The sequence below is a fragment of the Oncorhynchus clarkii genome, chromosome 20 (genome assembly GCF_045791955.1).
Source record: "Oncorhynchus clarkii lewisi isolate Uvic-CL-2024 chromosome 20, UVic_Ocla_1.0, whole genome shotgun sequence".
Classification (NCBI taxonomy): Eukaryota; Metazoa; Chordata; class Actinopteri; order Salmoniformes; family Salmonidae; genus Oncorhynchus; species Oncorhynchus clarkii.
The window spans coordinates 77,543,391-77,562,276 of NC_092166.1; the positions used below are offsets into that span (position 1 = coordinate 77,543,391).

An 18,886-nucleotide genomic window follows, 5' to 3' on the forward strand; every position below is an offset into this window, starting at 1 on the left:
GCGCCGGTAGTGTGGGAGCTGGACGCGGACATTGAGCAGGCGTTGCGTGCAGAGCCCGCTCCCGTCCAGTGTCGCGCTGGGCATCTGTACGTTCCGTCTGCTGTCCGTGACCGGCTGATCTATTGGGCCCACACGTCACCCTCCTCTGGTCATCCAGGCATTGGTCGGACGGTGCGCTGTCTGAGCGGGAAGTACTGGTGGCCCACTTTGGCTAAGGACGTGAGGGTTTATGTTTCCTGCTGCTCGGTGTGCTCCCAGTGCAAGGCTCCTAGGCACCTGCCCAGAGGTAAGCTACACCGCTTACCCGTTCCACAACGGCCTTGGTCGCACCTGTCGGTCGATTTCCTTACCGATCTTCCTCCCTCACAGGGTAACACCACGATCCTGGTCATTGTGGACCATTTTTCCAAGTCCTGCCATCTCCTCCCTCTGCCCGGTCTCCCTACGGCCCTACAGACTGTGGAGGCCTTGTTTTCACAAGTCTTCCGGCACTACGGGGTGCCTGAGGATATAGTGTCGGATCGGGGTCCCCAGTTCACTTCGAGGGTCTGGAGGGCGTTCATGGAACATCTGGGGGTCTCGATCAGCCTTACCTCAGGTTTTCACTCCGAGAGTAACGGGCAGGTGGAGAGAGTTAACCAGGATGTGGGTAGGTTTCTGAGGTCTTATTGCCAGGACCGGCCCGGGGGAGTGGGCGGTGTTCGTGCCCTGGGCAGAGATGGCCCAGAACTCGCTCCGCCACTCCTCCACTAACCTCTCTCCCTTCCAGTGCATACTGGGGTATCAGCCGGTTTTTGCTCCTTGGCATCAGAGTCAGACTGAGGCTCCTGCGGTGGATGACTGGTTCCGGTGAGCGGAGGAGACATGGGACACCGCCTATGCTCACCTTCAGCGTGCCGTGCTGCACCAGAAAGCCAGCACAGACCATCACCGCAGTGAGGCCCCGTTGTTCGCATCGGGGGACCAGGTCTGGCTCTTGACCCGAAACCTGCCCCTCCGCCTGCCCTGCCGGAAGCTGGGTCCGCAGTTTGTGGGGCCGTTTAAAGTCCTGAGGAGACTGAACAAGGTGTGTTACAGATTACAGCTTTCCCCCGATTACCGTATTAACCCCTCGCTCCATGTGTCTCTCTTCAGGCCGGTGGTGGTTTGTCTGCTCCAGGAGTCAGAGGTGCGGGAGGTTCCTCCGCCACCTCTGGACATCGAGGGGGCCCTGGCTTATGCCGTTTGCTCCATACTGGATTCGAGGCGTCGGGTGAGGGGCCTTCAGAACCTTGTGGAGTGGGAGGGGTATGGTCCGGAGAAGAGATGCTGGGTTCCGGTGGAGGACGTGTTGGACCCTTCAAGGGGGGGTTACTGTCACGACTTCCACTTGTTCGGGCAGCGTTCGTCGGTCGACGTCACCGGTCTTCTAGCCATTGCCAATCCACCTTTTTCCATTTGTTTTGTCTTGTTTTCCCACACATCTGGTTTACATTCCCTCATTACTTGTCGTGTATATAACCCTTTGTTCCCCCCAGGTCTGTGTGTGGAATTGTTTGTTGTAAAGTGTTTGTGCACTTCTGACTGGTTCGCGACAGGTTATTTTGTACCCATATTTTGTTGTTCTGGGTGCTGTTGGTTTTGCTTATTAAACTGCTCCGGTTATTACCCAGTTCTGCTCTCCTGCGCCTGACTTCCCTGCAGCCAGTCACGCACCTCTTACAACGTATCACTTTAACATCTTTATTGTCTCTCACGGAACACGGAAATGAATGAAACTAGAAAGTTAACATTTTGAGGTATCTTTTTGCTTACTTTTATGACAGTTCACATCATTTACATACTGTATGTACAAACTTAACCACCTCAAAAATGTACGTCTTCAGTGGGGCAATTTCGTCACCAAGATGAGTTACATAGCAACAATGCTTTCAGATATACTTGATATTCTGATTCTATCATTACAGAACATAAATTAACAGGTTTTCAATGCAAGGTATGATGAAGTATGATGAAGAACCTCATAGATAAATACCCACCACACTCAAACTTAAGACCTTGGGATGTGATTTTGCTTTGAGGACCATTTTGAAAATGCTTTTAGATTACAAATGATGAATTCTTTCAAAGACTCAGTATTCAAAGACCCTTCTTTTGTACAGTATGTCTACAAAAAATAAGATCCATAAATCTCAAATGGATGAGGACCTTAGTAACTCCAACGGTTTAAGACAGTGTTCAGAGAGTTTATTTCCTTGTTCATGTGTCTAATCAATCTAATCATTAATCAATTGTTCAATTTTTTTCCTCCGAATGTACAGTAGGTAGGACTTTGGATTCATAAGGAAGTGAAAATGAAGCAGGGAGAAAAATATCCTCCCTTGACAAAATGTTTGCTCAGTATACAGTGACGCACTTCATGACCTTTATACAGTATCACAGATCTTTCGTCACTTTGGCATAGAAGCCTAAATGTCCCTCTTGTCCACTCAGCAGAATTAGAAAGGGCATTATTATGTCTGTCATGCCCCACGGCTGATACACCAGGTCTAAATTATACTATTACAGTCAATCACAGCCATCTATTCAACTTGAACTTTGAAATGACACACTATTACATAACCACCGAGACCTCCGAACCCCAAGGTGACACTGCATGCGAATCACCATGTGAATAACCCCAAATAAAAGGTCAAGTGTATTATGTTCCTGTTCAGTGTGAAGAAATAACGTTACAAAAGGTTTACTAGTCCAAGCCTATCCTTAGGTTTGTAGGCAATATTGGTCATCATTTGCCCTATTGGCCATAACTCATATACTCAACTGTTTTAAATGCCATAGATTGGCTAATTAATATAATTTAATTGGATATGTTGGTTGGCGGTTGCATGGTTACCTGATATTTCTGTTTATTCCATAATCAATAAACCTACACAGGCACAGAGTAAACAAACATTTGAGTCAGCTCTTACTGCGTGCATTCATGTGCATGCGTGTGGAGAGAGAAAGAGAGCGAGGGAGGGAGAGAGTTTGGGCTAGGTTGGGCGAAGAGAATGATTTCCTCCACAGCTGTGTTGGGGAAGATGGGGGGGGGGCTGGAAGTGGGCGGGGGGGAATGGTCTCATAACATTTGAGGAATGTTATACATTGCTAAAAAGGCTTGTTTTCGACGGCCAGAAACATATAAGTTGGGTTCAGTGATCAGGAAAACCTCAAAGTTAATGTCTGTTGGAAAGTTCAGAACGATTACCTCTTGATTTAGTCAACTGATCAACTCAATAGTTTGGTAAGCTACAATTTTATCTGGATCCTTTTATGTCTCAATTTCTTCCCTTATTCACTAGCTCAGAAAGCATCTCTGCATGGAATATTTTCTGAATCCTGAATGTGTAGGATGTTACACCCAGATATTGCTTCAAACCATTCCTTTATGATCCAGCTCATCTCATTCTCCTCCCTCTTCCTTACGAAACACTTTAGCAGTCTCACCCACAGCCAAATGAAAGTAGACATTGTGTAAAACTTTTTTTCTCTCTTCCTCCCACTCCCTCTGCTTTCTGTTAAGCCCCTAATGCATGTCCCATCCCCCAGTACTCTTCTCCATGCTCTCTCTTCTCTCATGTCGGAAAGTAGCTGGGGGTCGCAGAACAAAACCAGCGATGTCCTTTTTCGTAATTCAACTGACTGACATTCAACATGAATAAACAAAATGAACCTGTAGTGCACGATGGCAACGTCCTAATCTGCTCTGTCTTTTCTTTCTACCTCGCTCAAAAGTGTTCATTTTCTTTAAATGTTTAAATGACAGATTCCATTCTAAGCACGTTTCTGTGGCCCTATCATACTCCCGCCCGCCCAACCATCCCCACACCCACCCGTCTCCCTCATGTAAATATCTCCCTCCAGTTGTGTAATATTAGTTCATCTACGCAGTTCAGGCAAGCCAGGTCTGTAACTATTTCACTACTTTCTATGCTATACATGTACAGTATCTATCTGTTAAATATGCTACAGTTCAATTATTTGTGAATTTGTAACAAACAGGTTAGGCTCTCTTATTAACAAAGCTTAGATTAGAATGTTTGCATATGTCACAGACAGTAATCCATTTCAAATTCCATTTGAAAGTGATCATATTATCTATATCATAGGTTCTATGGTTCTCTGTGCAATTTCAGTGATGGTTTTTTGTTGATGTTGAACTGTTTGATGAATATTGCAGTTCCCTTCAGACGAATATAATACATGATATTATCTGACATTAGTTCGTTTTGAGTTATAGGTTCAGACCTAGTATTCAATCTCAACCTTATTAAATGTGTTTTCAGAACACTAAAAGCTTAGGCTATCTTGTTTTGATGAGGCATATAGCATCTGGCTGGCTACACCTTACAATCCGCGTATCAGTTTATGACTTATGATGGTTGTCACATGTAGGCAAGATGAGTTCTGGCGTTGTTTTCAGATGGTTCATTTGCTGCTAAATTATTTTTGTGTTATGAATATCATGTCATTTTGAACTTTCACCCAGATTACACTCCCTATATTTGGGGCCTGGGCCTTTACAAAAACATTTTAAATTCTGGTTGCTTTAGGTTTGCTTTGCAACTGTTCTAACACTGTTCTCACATAGTTTATAGAGTAATTAAAACCAAACAGGTTTATGTAAATTTATTTTCATCACAGCTGATCTGCTGTATTTTAAGGCCCTCTCCTGGTTCTCTGTCATGGTATTATCAATGTTGTTATGCCTATAGTTTGTTCACTATCCTTCAACAGATGATCATGGCGGACTGCAATAACATCAAATAGTCCCCACGATATGCAACTGTTCAGGGAAGTCAGGAACCAATACATGCAGTCAGTCAGGAAAGCAAAGGCTAGCTTTTTCAAGCAGAAATTCGCATCCTAACTCCAAAAAGTTTTGGGACATTGTAAAGTCCATGGAGAACAAAAGCACCTCCTCCCAGCTGCCCACTACACTGAGGCTAGGTAACACGGTCACCACTGATAAATCCATGATAATCGAACATTTCAATAAGCATTTCTCAACGGCTGGCCATGCCTTCCTCCTGGCTACTCCAACCCCGGCCGAGATCCCTAAATATTGGAAAGGTGCCGCGGTCATCCCCCTCTTCAAAGGGGGTTTCACCCTAGACCCAAACTGTTACAGACCTATATCCATCCTACCCTGCCTATCTAAAGTCGTCAAAAGCTAAGTTAATAAACAGATCACTGACCATTTTGAATCCCACCGTACCTTCTGGTGCACCCCAGCCACGCTCAAGGTACTAAACGATATCATAACCGCCATCGATAAAAGACAGTACTGTGCAGCCGTCTTCATCGACCTGGCCAAGGCTTTCGACTCTGTCAATCACCGTATTCTTATCGGCAGACTCAATAGCCTTGGTTTTTCTAATGACTGCCTCGCCTGGTTCACCAGAGGGCATGTTGTCCGGACCTCTGGCAGTCTCTATGGGGGTACCACAGGGTTCAATTCTCGGGCCGACTCTTTTCTCTGTATATACAATGATGTCGCTCTTGCTGCGGACGATTCCCTGATCCACCTCTACGCAGACGACACCATTCTGTATACTTCTGGCCCTTCCTTGGACACTGTGCTAACTAACCTCCAAACGAGCTTCAATGCCATACAACACTCCTTCCGTGGCCTCCAACTGCTCTTAAACGCTAGTAAATGCATGCTTTTCAACCATTCACTGTCCGCACCCACCCGACTAACATCACCACCCTGGACGGTTCCGACCTAGAATATGTGGACAACTATAAATACCTAGGTGTCTGGCTAGACTGTAAACTCTCCTTCCAGACTCACATTAAACATCTCCAATCCAAAATCAAATCTAGAATCGTCTTTCTATTTCGCAGCAAAGACTCCTTCACTCACGCCGCTAAACTTACCCTAGTAAAACTGACTATCCTACCGATCCTCGACTTCGGCGATGTCATCTACAAAATAGCTTCCAACACTCTACTCAGCAAACTGGATGCAGTCTATCACAGTGCCATCCGTTTTGTTACCAAATCACCTTATACCACCCACCACTGCGACCTGTATGCTCTAGTCGGCTGGCCCTCGCTACATATTCATCGCCAGACCCACTGGCTCCAGGTCATCTATAGGTCTATGCTAGGTAAAGCTCCGCCTTGTCTCAGTTCACTTTTCACGATAACAACACCCACCCGTAGCACACGTTCCAGCAGGTATATCTCACTGATCATCCCCAAAGCCAACACCTCATTTGGCCGCCTTTCCTTCCAATTCTCTGCTGCCAGTGACTGGAACGAATTGCAAAAATCGCTGAAGTTGGAGACTTTTATTTCCATCACCAACTTTAAACATCAACTATCTGAGCAGCTAACCGATCGCTGCAGCTGTACATAGTCCATCTGTAAATAGCCCACCCAATCTATCTACCTCATCCCCATACTGTTTTTATTTTATTTACTTTTCTGCTCTTTTGCACACCAGTATCTCTACTTGCACATCATCATCTGCTCATTTATCACTCCAGTGTTAATCTGCTAAATTGTAACTATTCGCTCCCATGGCCTATTTATTGCCTACCTCCTCATGCCTTTTGCACACACTGTATATAGACTTTATTTTTTCTACTGTGTCATTGATTTGTTTATTGTGTTAATGGCTTGTTTATTGTTTAATCCATGTGTAACTCTGTGTTGTTGTCTGTGTCACACTGCTTTGCTTTATCTTGGCCAGGTCGCAGTTGCAAATGAGAACTTGTTCTCAACCTGCCTACCTGGTTAAATAAAGGTGACATAAAATAAATAAATGTCGATGAACATGGCGACCGACATCAGTCCAGCAGGGGGAGAAGGAGGGCCACATACCACTATGGTGGGAGGAAGTAAACCACTGCACCGCTTCATCAGAGGCGAGCCAAAGAGTACTGGGGTGAGACTGGAGAACAGAAAACTGATGTATTCATTGTTGCCAAATACTCCAAGGAGTCACTGCGGACAAACGCTGTGAACATTTTATTTTGTGTAAAATGTTTGTATTTATCATTCATTAATTTAGTGTTAGCACTTTACATTACAGCACAAAATAAAGTGGTAATAGCATGGTTATAGGTAACATGTCACAACAGTAATCATAATCAAAACATTATTTTACCAGATACCTCTTCATTTTTGTGTAAACATATGATTATTTCGGTGTCTTTGTTCTATGTCCCTGGTTGGTTAGACTGCAATGCTGTTCTTTATTCTATGTCCCTGGTTGGTTCGACTGTAATGCTGTTCTTTATTCTATGTCCCTGGTTGGTTAGATTGTAATGATGTTCATGGGATCATCACTCTTCATCTTGGGGATTCCAATGAGGCTGGATACACTGATGTCCTCTGCTGAGACTTTCACCCCTTTTTGGCTAGGAATCCTGGTACGCCCTTCTTGTGTGTGTCTATATAAATCTATGATACTGACAATCCAAATGTCTTAACATGACATCATGCCTTTCAGTCCTAAAAACCCTTATTTCTTAATCTTCCATTCAATGATATCTTTCAGACCTTCTCCCATGACAGTTTGGGCATGTTGTTGAACTTATAAACCCCCTCCCTCTGCTTTGTGACAGTTCATCATCTCTGGGTTGTTATATGTGCTCACAGAGAAGAATCCTTCAAAACAACTGGTGAGTCCCATGAATTGGAATTCTGCGCAAAGGCATTATAAACGATTAGTCATGGCACATTAATGTTCATAACTATGGCAAACGATTTTCATTATATAAAAAATATAGTGTAGAAAACATTAGGAACACCCTCCTAATATTGAGTTGCAGTCCCTTTTGCCCTCAGAACAGCCTCATTTCACCAGAGCATGGACTCTACAAGGTGTTGAAAGCGTTCCACAGGGATGCTGGCCCATGTTGAATCCAATGCTTCCAACAGTTGTGTCAAGTTGGCTGGATGTCCTTTGGTTGGTAGACCATTCTTGATACACACGGGAAACGGTTGAGCGTAAAAAAACGAGCAGCTTTGCAGTTCTTGACACACTCAAACTGGTTTGTTCGATACCTACAACCATACCCCGTTCAAAGGCACTTAAATAATTTGCCTTACCCATTCACCCTCTGAATGGCACGTATACACAATCCATGTCTCAATTTTCTCAAGGATTAAAAATCTTTCTTGAACCTCTCTCCTCCCTTTCATCTACACTGATTGAAGTGGAATTAACAGGTCACATCAATAACGGATAATCGCTTTCACCTGGATTCACCTGGTCACCTATGTCATGGAAAGAGCAGGTGTTTGTAATGTTTGTATACTCAAGTGTATAGTGAGCGTTCATGTGTGCATTCCACAGAGAGATCTCTTTTTAGTAACTTTTATCAGATTAAGGAAAAAGGAAACCGCACACTGCTCTTGATAGTATCACTGATCTTTAATAAGCTTTACGTATCGGCCTCACGGCCTTCGTCAGAGCTTTTGTGAGTTTTTTTTTAAATTAGCACCTTTATGTAGACCTAGCCCCGCCCACATCCGTTCCACACATGGAAAGAGGTTGGAGGCGAAGGAAAAACAAATAAGTGCTACCAAATATAACAATATGCATGTCATAAATATTCAAATAAAGTGTGTAAATAAGCCGTATTAATCACGTCTGTAGCATAGCACATCCTCATTGTGGTTTTACAGACGTGTTTAATACGTCTTATTTACACACTTTACTTGAATATTTATAAAATACATATTGTTATATTTGGTAGCACTTATTTGTTTTTCCTTCGCCTCCAACCCCATTCGATGTGTGGAACGGATGTGGGTGGGGCTAGGTCTACCGAGCAAGTTTTCATTAATCATTGGGTACATCGTACGAAAAACATCAGAGTAATCTTAAATAGGGGCATAATTCCTGTTCAAATCACCCTCCAGACATTATTTCCTAAACGCCTATGTATGTTATGTTGTGAATTTGAACATGAGCAGTGTGCGGTTTCCTTTTTCCTTCATCTTGTTCAACTGTTACCATGCACCTGCAAAAAAGATTGCTCAGATGTGCGAGTGCCTTTTGAATTTAGTAACTTCTACCAAAGAAAAACGTAAATTAATGTCAAACCACAGTTCCTCATCCCATTCTGTTTTTCTTATTAGTCATAGTAAAACCCACTGTGCAAAAGGTAAATAGTGTCCATTTTCAAGATGGTCATTCTTTAGGACTGTTCCCAGACCTGACAACAGTTCACCACAATGTGATTGCCACTCTGTACATCAGTCTGGAAGTGTCAAGCAAATAAATGCCTATTAAATGTTCTGTTAACCTCATGTTAAAGTGCCTTTAACCTCAGTTCTGTTAACCTCATGTTAAAGTGCCTTTACCCTCAGTTCTGTTAACCTCATGTTAAAGTGCCTTTAACCTCAGTTCTGTTAACCTCATGTTAAAGTGCCTTTAACCTCAGTTCTGTTAACCTCATGTTAAAGTGCCTTTAACCTCAGTTCTGTTAACCTCATGTTAAAGTGCCTTTAACCTCAGTTCTGTTAACCTCATGTTAAAGTGCCTTTAACCTCAGTTCTGTTAACCTCATGTTAAAGTGCCTTTAACCTCAGTTCTGTTAACCTCATGTTAAAGTGCCTTTAACCTCAGTTCTGTTAACCTCATGTTAAAGTGCCTTTAACCTCAGTTCTGTTAACCTCATGTTAAAGTGCCTTTAACCTCAGTTCTGTTAACCTCATGTTAAAGTGCCTTTAACCTCAGTTCTGTTAACCTCATGTTAAAGTGCCTTTAACCTCAGTTCTGTTAACCTCATGTTAAAGTGCCTTTAACCTCAGTTCTGTTAACCTCATGTTAAAGTGCCTTTAACCTCAGTTCTGTTAACCTCATGTTAAAGTGCCTTTAACCTCAGTTCTGTTAACCTCATGTTAAAGTGCCTTTAACCTCAGTTCTGTTAACCTCATGTTAAAGTGCCTTTAACCTCAGTTCTGTTAACCTCGTGTTAAAGTGCCTTTAACCTCAGTTCTGTTAACCTCGTGTTAAAGTGCCTTTAACCTCAGTTCTGTTAACCTCGTGTTAAAGTGCCTTTAACCTCAGTTCTGTTAACCTCGTGTTAAAGTGCCTTTAACCTCAGTTCTGTTAACCTCGTGTTAAAGTGCCTTTAACCTCAGTTCTGTTAACCTCATGTTAAAGTGCCTTGAAAAGAGGCTTTGTCACAAAGTGGTTGTAGTTCTTTCACCACTTTATTTGTTCTCACCCTGTAGGTGACAGCAAGCCTGGCCCTTAGTATCATCTCTATGTTGGGGGTCACAGTGGCTTTCTTTGAATTCCTTAAAGGCATCGTGCACATTCGGCAATCATATGACTACTATGATCATTACCACTATGACTACAACGCCACAGAATCTGGCAGAGTTGTAGTCCCCTGGCGTAAACAACATATGGTATGTTTTGTTGCTGTTGTTATTGTTGTGATTCCGGATCACTGTTATCTGGATCAATTATTATTAGAGCTTAGGAATTTGCTTCATCACAATCTCTTTTAAAATGTAATTAAGAAAGGATAAACATCTTATAACACATCTTTAAAACATCTGTAACCTTTCTCATTCTGTCTAAATGAAGATACCTTTCATTCTCTGCTCTCTCTCATCATCACAGCACCAGTTGATCAGCCTTGAGGCTGTATTTATGTACCAGAGCTTAGTAGGTATGGTGGTCCTAATTGTGATGACATCATTTGCCAGGGTTGCCCTGCATTCCAGCAAGACACAGGTAAAGTACTGTGACAGACTTTAAAAACGTAGCTACAGTGCCTTGCGAAAGTATTCGGCCCCCTTGAACTTTGAGACCTTTTGCCACATTTCAGGCTTCAAACATAAAGATATAAAACTGTATTTTTTTGTGAAGAATCAACAACAAGTGGGACACAATCATGAAGTGGAACGACATTTATTGGATATTTCAAACTTTTTTAACAAATCAAAAACTGAAAAATTGGGCGTGCAAAATTATTCAGCCCCTTTACTTTCAGTGCAGCAAACTCTCTCCAGAAGTTCAGTGAGGATCTCTGAATGATCCAATGTTGACCTAAATGACTAATGATGATAAATACAATCCACCTGTGTGTAATCAAGTCTCCGTATAAATGCACCTGCACTGGGATAGTCTCAGAGGTCCGTTAAAAGCGCAGAGAGCATCATGAAGAACAAGGAACACACCAGGCAGGTCCGAGATACTGTTGTGAAGAAGTTTAAAGCCGGATTTGGATACAAAAAGATTTCCCAAGCTTTAAACATCCCAAGGAGCACTGTGCAAGCGATAATATTGAAATGGAAGGAGTATCAGACCACTGCAAATCTACCAAGACCTGGCCGTCCCTCTAAACTTTCAGCTCATACAAGGAGAAGACTGATCAGAGATGCAGCCAAGAGGCCCGTGATCACTCTGGATGAACTGCAGAGATCTACAGCTGAGGTGGGAGACTCTGTCCATAGGACAACAATCAGTCGTATATTGCACAAATCTGGCCTTTATGGAAGAGTGGCAAGAAGAAAGCCATTTCTTAAAGATATCCATAAAAAGTGTTGTTTAAAGTTTGCCACAGGCCACCTGGGAGACACACCAAACATGTGGAAGAAGGTGCTCTGGTCAGATTAAACCAAAATTGAACTTTTTGGGAACAATGCAAAACGTTATGTTTGGCATAAAAGCAACACAGCTGAACACACCATCCCCACTGTCAAACATGGTGGTGGCAGCATCATGGTTTGGGCCTGCTTTTCTTCAGCAGGGACAGGGAAGATGGTTAAAATTGATGGGAAGATGGATGGAGCCAAATACAGGACCATTCTGGAAGAAAACCTGATGGAGTCTGCAAAAGACCTGAGACTGGGACAGAGATTTGTCTTCCAACAAGACAATGATCCAAAACATAAAGCAAAATCTACAATGGAATGGTTCAAAAATAAACATATCCAGGTGTTAGAATGGCCAAGTCAAAGTCCAGACCTGAATCCAATCGAGAATCTGTGGAAAGAACTGAAAACTGCTGTTCACAAATGCTCTCCATCCAACCTCACTGAGCTCGAGCTGTTTTGCAAGGAGGAATGGGAAAAAATGTCAGTCTCTCAATGTGCAAAACTGATAGAGACATACCCCAAGCGACATACAGCTGTAATCGCAGCAAAAGGTGGCGCTACAAAGTATTAACTTAAGGGGGCTGAATAATTTTGCACGCCCAATTTTTCAGTTTTTGATTTGTTAAATAAGTTTGAAATATCCAATAAATGTCGTTCCACTTCATGATTGTGTCCCACTTGTTGTTGATTCTTCACAAAAAAATACAGTTTTATATCTTTATGTTTGAAGCCTGAAATGTGGCAAAAGGTTGCAAAGTTCAAGGGGGCCGAATACTTTCGCAAGGCAATGTATATGTATTGTGACCTGAGGCTTGTAGACTGTGGTCAGTAGGCCAGTACAATTAATCAAATACATTTTGGTTTATAAGTGCCCTACAGAACCAGACATAATCTTATCTGCAACTAATGTTATTACAGTGTATGTTTATATACGGTACAGTGTATATAATGCTTTTTTGTGTGTCTATCTCATGCAGGAATGCCTAAGATAAACTCTGTTCTTTCTTCTTTACAGGCAGTTGTGGTAATGCAAGATCTACCATCACCAGACTGAATAAAGAAAACAAGGCTTTTTGCTGACTGTCTCTGCCGTGATGAATAGATAGAAAATTTGGACTTGCCCATTGATATGAAATAAATGTATTCACAAATATGTAGAACATTTCTTTAAATCCACATATATGGAATTGTCTTTGTATACACTCGTATTTCTATACACTTGTACTTTGTAATAAATATAACATACACCACCAGTCAAAAGTTTAGAACACCTACTCATTCAACGGGTTTTCTTTATTTTTTCTACTTTCTACATTGCAGAATAATAGTGAAAACATCAAAACTATGACATAACACATATGGAATTAGTTAGTAACCAAAAACAGTGTTAAAGAAATCAAAATATTTTAGATTTTAGATTCTTCAAAGTAGCCACCCTTTGACTTCATGACAGCTTTGCACACTTTTGGCATTCTCTCAACCAGCTTCACCTGGAATGCTTTTCCAACAGTCTTGAAGGCGTTCCCACATATGCTGAGCACTTGTTGTCTGCTTTTCCTTCACTCTGTGGTCCAACTCATCCAAAACCATCTCAATTGGGTTGAAGTTGGGTGGTTGTAGAGGCCAGGTCATCTGATGCAGCACTCAATCATTCTCCTTCTTGGTCAAATAGCCCTTACACAGCCTGGAGGTGTGCTGGGCTCCCAAGTGGTGCAGTATTCTAAGGCACTGCATCTCAGTGCTAGAGGCATCACTACAGACCCTGGTTCGATTCCAGGCTGTATCACAACTGGTTGTGACTGGGAGTCCCATAGGGCGGCACACAATTGGTCCACCGTCGTCCGGGTTAGGGTTTGGACGGGGTAGGTCATCATTGTAAATAAGAATTTGTTCTTAACTTGACTAGTTAAATAAAGGTGTACACAATCCTATTGAAAACAGATGATGGTCCCACTAAGTGCAAACCAGATGAGATGGTGTATCGCTGCAGAATGCTGTGGTGGCCATGCTGGTTAAGTGTGCCTTGAATTCTAAATAAATCACTGACAGTGTCACCAGCAAAGCATCCCGACATCATCACACCTCCTCCTCCATGCTTCATGGTGGGAACCACACATATGGAGATCATCCGTTCACCTACACCACGTCTCACAAAGACACGGCGGTTGGAACCAAAAATCTTAAATTTGGACTCATCAGACCAAAGGACAGATTTCCACCTCTCTAATGTCCATTGCTCGTGTTTCTTGGCCCAATCAAGTATCTTCTTGTTATTGGTGTCCTTTAGTAGTGGTTTCTTTGCAGCAATTAAACCATGAAGGCCCGATTCACACAGTCTCTTCTGAACAGTTGATGTTGAGATGTGTCTGTTACTTGAACTCTGTGAAGCATTTATTTGGGCTGCAATTTCTGAGGCTGGTAACTCTAATGAACGTATCCTCTGCCGCAGGGGTAACTCTGGGTCTTCCTTTCCTGTGGTGGTCCTCATGACAGCCAGTTTCATCATAGAGCTTGATGGTTTTTGCGACTGCACTTGAATAAACTTTCAAAGTTCTTGACATTTTCCATATTGACTGACCTTCATGTCTTAAAGTAATGATGGACTGTCGTTTCTCTTTGCTTTTGAGCTGTTCTTGCCATAATATAGACATTTACCAAATAGGGCTATCTTCTGTATACCACCCCTACCTTGTCATAACACAACTGATTGGCTCATATGCATTAAGAAGGAAAGAAATTCCACAAATGAACTTTTAACAAGGCACACCTGCTAATTGAAATGCATTCCAGGTGACTACCTCATGAAGCTGGTTGAGAGAATGCCAAGAGTGTGCAAAGCTGTCATCAAGGCAAACACTGTCTGTTTTGGTTACTACATGATTCCATATGTGTTATTCCATAGTTTTGATGTCTCCACAATTATTCTACAATGAAGAAAATAGTGTTTTTTTAATATGTAAAAAAACTGGAATGAGTTGGTGTTTCCAAACTTTTGACTGGTACTGTAAATTGCTCAATTAGGGCCTATGTAACAGTATAAGAAAATATTCAAAAACACATCTTTGTATTTTCAAAATATACTTCACTTTCAAAATTAAACAACATCCATGTAGTGCAATAGAAAATGAACATGATCATTATAGAGGGGTTATTTGTTTAGCAAAAACACAGACGCATGAGCAGCTATGGGGCAAAACAGACGGGGTTGACTTAGATTGTTGACAACATGTAAGCTATATTTTACTCTCCAATGTTTATTGAAAACATAAATACATTTGCACAATGAGAACTTGCTGTCTCTCAAATCATTGGTACAGTTGTTGGTTAGCAAGCTAATGATGTTTAGCCATATTAGCATTGACATGAAATCGATGCCTCTCTTTGTTCAGGCAGTGCTCGGAGGTCGACGTCTCCGGTCTTCTAGCCATCTCCGATCCATTTTTCATTTTCCATTTGTCTTGTCTTGTTTTCCCACACACCTGGTTCTCATTTCCCTCATTATGTGTTGTGTATTTAACCCTCTGTTTACCCCATGTCTTTGTGTGGTATTGTTTATTCTGTTCCATGACTGTTGCGCTGGGTTATGTTAACCCGTATTGTTATTTCCTGTTCACTTTGCCGTGTGCTTTTGGTTCACCTAAATAAAAGGCTTCGTTGGCTACCCAATATCTGCTCTCCTGCACCTGACTCCCTTACAGCCATTTACGCATACCTGACAGAATACCACACCCATTATGGAGTCAGCAGAAGCAGGTACCTATGGTAACGGAGTCGAGGAGCGCGTCCAGGAGCACACGGCGTTGATTCACCATCTCGGCACCGCCATGGACCACGTCTGTCAGACGATGGATTGCTGGGAGAGACAGGGAGGTCCTCCAGTACCTCCTCCAACACAACAGGGGTCCTCACTACCCGTCCCTCCTGTGCCCGGTTCCAGTGGGATGCGTCTCACTCTTCCTGGAGAGTATGATGGGACGGCGGCACGATGCCAAGGCTTCCTACTACAGCTGGATCTCTAACTGGGCACCGTTTATCCAGCTCCTTCGGGAAGGGACAGGGTGCCCGCCCTCATCTCGTGCCTCGGGGAGAGCTCTGGAGTGGGCCAACGCCATGTGGGGAGAAGGAGATGCGGCGTTGGATGACTTCACGGAATTCACCCAGTCTTCGATCACCCGCCCGAGGGTAGAGCGGCTGTTCCACCTGAGGCAGGGGACGAGGAGCGCCCAGGACATCGCACTGGAATTTCGGACCTTGGCCGCCGGAGCGGGATGGAGCGACAGGGCCCTCATCGACCACTACCATTGCAACCTGCGCGAGGATGTCCGTCGGGAGTTGGCCTGCAGGGATACCACTCTTACCTTTGACCAGCTTGTGGACATGTGCATTCGAATGGATAACCTGCTGGTCATCCGCAGACGTCCAGAGAGGGCTCTGTCGATTCCATTTCCCAGCATCGCCGCTCTGGTGCCTATGGAGCTGGGAGGTGCTGCGCACAGGGAGACCGGAGGAGGGGCTATCATGTGTACCATCTGTGGCCGTAGAGGTCACACTGCTGGTCGGTGCCACCTCTGCTGGTCGGTGCCGTGTTGGTTCCTCTAGGGTTCGAGGCAGCAGGCAGGGCACTCTGGCGTCACCCCAGGTGAGAAGGTACCATTCTCACCCAGAGCCCTCTGTTGCACACATGTTATTGTTTGTTACTTTTCCTGAGTTTTCCCCGCATTCCCAGCATAAGGCGCTCGTCGATTCAGGCGCAGCTGGGAATTTCATTGATAGATCATTTGCCCATAGTTTAGGGATCCCCATTGTTCCCGTGGATGTGCCCTTCCCCGTTCACGCCTTAGATAGTCGGCCATTAGGGTCAGGGTTGATTAGGGAGGTCACCGCTCCTTTGGGCATGGTGACATAGGGAGAGAATTAGTCTCTTTATTATTGACTCTCCTGCATTTCCCGTGGTGTTTCCCATAACCACACTGTTCTTGGCCACAGAGGACTCTCACGGGGGTTTAGGGGTTTCCGTTGGTACCACTACCGTGGAGAGTCCAGACCAGGTCTCCACCTTGCGCATTCCCCCTGAATATGCCGATTTGGCTCTCGCATTCTCTGAAAAGAAGGCGACTCAATTACCACCTCCTCGCCGGGGCGATTGTGCGATAAATCTCCTGGTAGGCGCTGCACTTCCCAGGAGTCACATGTATCCCCTCTCACAGGCGGAGACGGAGGCTAAGGGAACATATGTCTCCGAATCCCTGCGTCAGGGGTACATTCGGTCCTCCACTTCACCCGCCTCCTCGAGTTTAGTTTTTGTGAAGAAGAAGGAGGGAGGTCTGCGCCCTATTGACTCTCGGGGTCTGAATTTGATCACTGTGAGGTATAGTTACCTGCAACCGCTCACAGTCATAGCGATAGAGTCAATGCACTTGGCGCGCTTCTTCAACAAACTAGATCTCAGGAGCTTATAACCTGGTGCTTCTCCGGGAGGGAGATGAGTGGAAGACAGCTTTCAGGACCACCTCTGGGCACTATGAGTACCTCGTCATGCCGTACGGGTTGATGAATGCTCCATCAGTCTTCCAAGACTTTGTAGACAAGATTTTCAGGGACCTGCACGGGAAGGGTATAGTGGTATATATAGATGACATTCTGATATTCTTCACTGCAAGCACCGAGCATGTGTCCATGGTGCGCAAGGTGCTTGGTCAACTGTTGGAGCATGACCTAGGGTATTGCATTTCCACCTCAGGGGTGACCGCATTGCAGCAGTGTATAATTGGCCGACTCCCGCCACGGTAAAGGAGGTGCAGCGGTTTTTAGGGTTTTCCAACTACTACCGGAGGTTTATCCAAGGTTTTGGTCAGGTAGCGGCTCCCATTACCTCACTGTTGAAGGGGGGCCCAGTGCGCCTGCAGTGGACAGCTGAGGTGGACAGGGCTTTTAGTCACCTGAGGGCTCTGTTTACCTCGGCTACCATGCTGGCTCACCCGGGATCCCTCTTTGGCGTTCATAGTGAAGATATACGCGTCCGAGGCTGGGATAGGAGCTGTGGTCTCTCAGCGCTCGGGTATGCCACCGAAGCTCCGCCCCTGTGCTTTCTTCTCGAGGAAGCTCAGCCCGGCGGAGCGAAACTAAGACTTGGGGGACCGGGAGTTGTTGGCTGTCGTCAAGGCTTTGAAGGTGTGGATACATTGGCTTGAGGAGGCTAAACACCCTTTTCTCATCTGGACTGACCACCGCAATCTGAAGTACATCCGTGGGCGGCGAGGAGACTGAACTCTCACCAGGCAAGGTGGGCCATGTTTTTCACCCGTTTTGTTTTCACCCTTTCTTACAGACCAGGTTCCCAGAACGTGGAGGCAGACGCACTGTCCCGGCTGTATGACACAGAGGAGCGGCCCATGGATCCCACTCTCATACTCCTGGCCTTCAACCTGGTGGCGCCGGTAGTGTGGGAGCTGTACACGGACATTGAGCGGGCGTTGCATACAGAGCCCGCTCCCGTCCAGTGTCGCGCTGGGCATCTGTACGTTCCGTCTGCTGTTCGTGACCGGCTGATCTATTGGGCCCACACGTCGGTTTATGGTAGAGAAATTAAAATTCAATTCTCTGGCAACAGCTCTGATGGACATTCCTGCAGTCACCATGGCAATTGTGAGCTCCATCAAAAATGGAGACATCTGTGGCATTGTGTTGCGTGACAAACCTGCACATTTTAGTGGCCTTTTATTGTCCCCAGCACAAGGTGCGCCTGTGTGATCATGCTGTTTAATCAGCTTCTTAATATACCACACCTGTTAGATGGATGGATTATCTTGGCAAAGGAGAAATGCTCAGGGGATGTAAAGAAATAAATAACATTTCTTTACCTCCGGGTAGCCTCAGAGAATAATGTAGATTTATACACTGATTTATACGCATCCCGTCCCAGTCCGAGTGATCAAAACAATCTTGAAGCGTGGATTCCGATTGGTCAGACCAGAGTTGAATAGTCCTTGTCACGGGTACATCCTGTTTGAGTTTCTGCCTATAGGAAGGGAGGAGCAAAATGGAGTCGTGGTCAGATTTGCCGAAAGGAGGGCGGGGGAGGGCCTTGTATGCATCGCGGAAGTTAGAGTAGCAGTGATGCAGTGTTTTGCCAGCGCGGGTACTACAATCAATGTCCTTATAGAATTTAGGTATCCTTGTTCTCAAATTTGCTTTGTTAAAATCCCCAGCTACAATAAATGCAGCCTCAGGATATATGGTTTCCAGTTTGCATAGAGTCCAGTGAAGTTCCTTGAGGGCCGTCGTG

The 18,886-nt window shown here is 44.4% G+C and overlaps 1 protein-coding gene across 3 annotated transcripts; it reads left to right on the top strand.

Annotated features, from left to right (window-relative positions):
• The first annotated feature begins 3,028 nt into the window (after window positions 1-3,028).
• On the top strand, window positions 3,029-14,887 carry LOC139376938 (membrane-spanning 4-domains subfamily A member 8-like). Of its 3 annotated transcripts, none has more exons than XM_071119955.1 (7): window positions 3,029-3,265; window positions 6,725-6,919; window positions 7,296-7,406; window positions 7,602-7,658; window positions 10,225-10,404; window positions 10,622-10,735; window positions 12,617-14,887. In XM_071119955.1, exons 2-7 carry the CDS (start codon window positions 6,797-6,799, stop codon window positions 12,653-12,655), a joined length of 624 nt encoding a protein of 207 aa, XP_070976056.1. In that variant the 5' UTR covers window positions 3,029-3,265; window positions 6,725-6,796; the 3' UTR covers window positions 12,656-14,887. The 3 variants fall into 3 exon arrangements, with proteins under 3 accessions (XP_070976056.1, XP_070976055.1, XP_070976057.1); XM_071119954.1 differs by lacking the exon at window positions 3,029-3,265 and adding an exon at window positions 3,788-3,926; XM_071119956.1 differs by lacking the exon at window positions 3,029-3,265 and adding an exon at window positions 5,869-6,137.
• The last annotated feature ends 3,999 nt before the right edge of the window (window positions 14,888-18,886 follow it).

Coding starts and splice junctions, on each gene's coding strand:
- LOC139376938 (XM_071119955.1), top strand. CDS start 6,797: ATGTCGATGAACATGGCGACCGACATCAGTCCAGCAGGGGGAGAAGGA. Junction 7,659..10,224: donor AGAATCCTTCAAAACAACTG/GTGAGTCCCATG, acceptor CTCACCCTGTAG/GTGACAGCAAGCCTGGCCCT. Junction 10,736..12,616: donor TGCATTCCAGCAAGACACAG/GTAAAGTACTGT, acceptor TCTTCTTTACAG/GCAGTTGTGGTAATGCAAGA.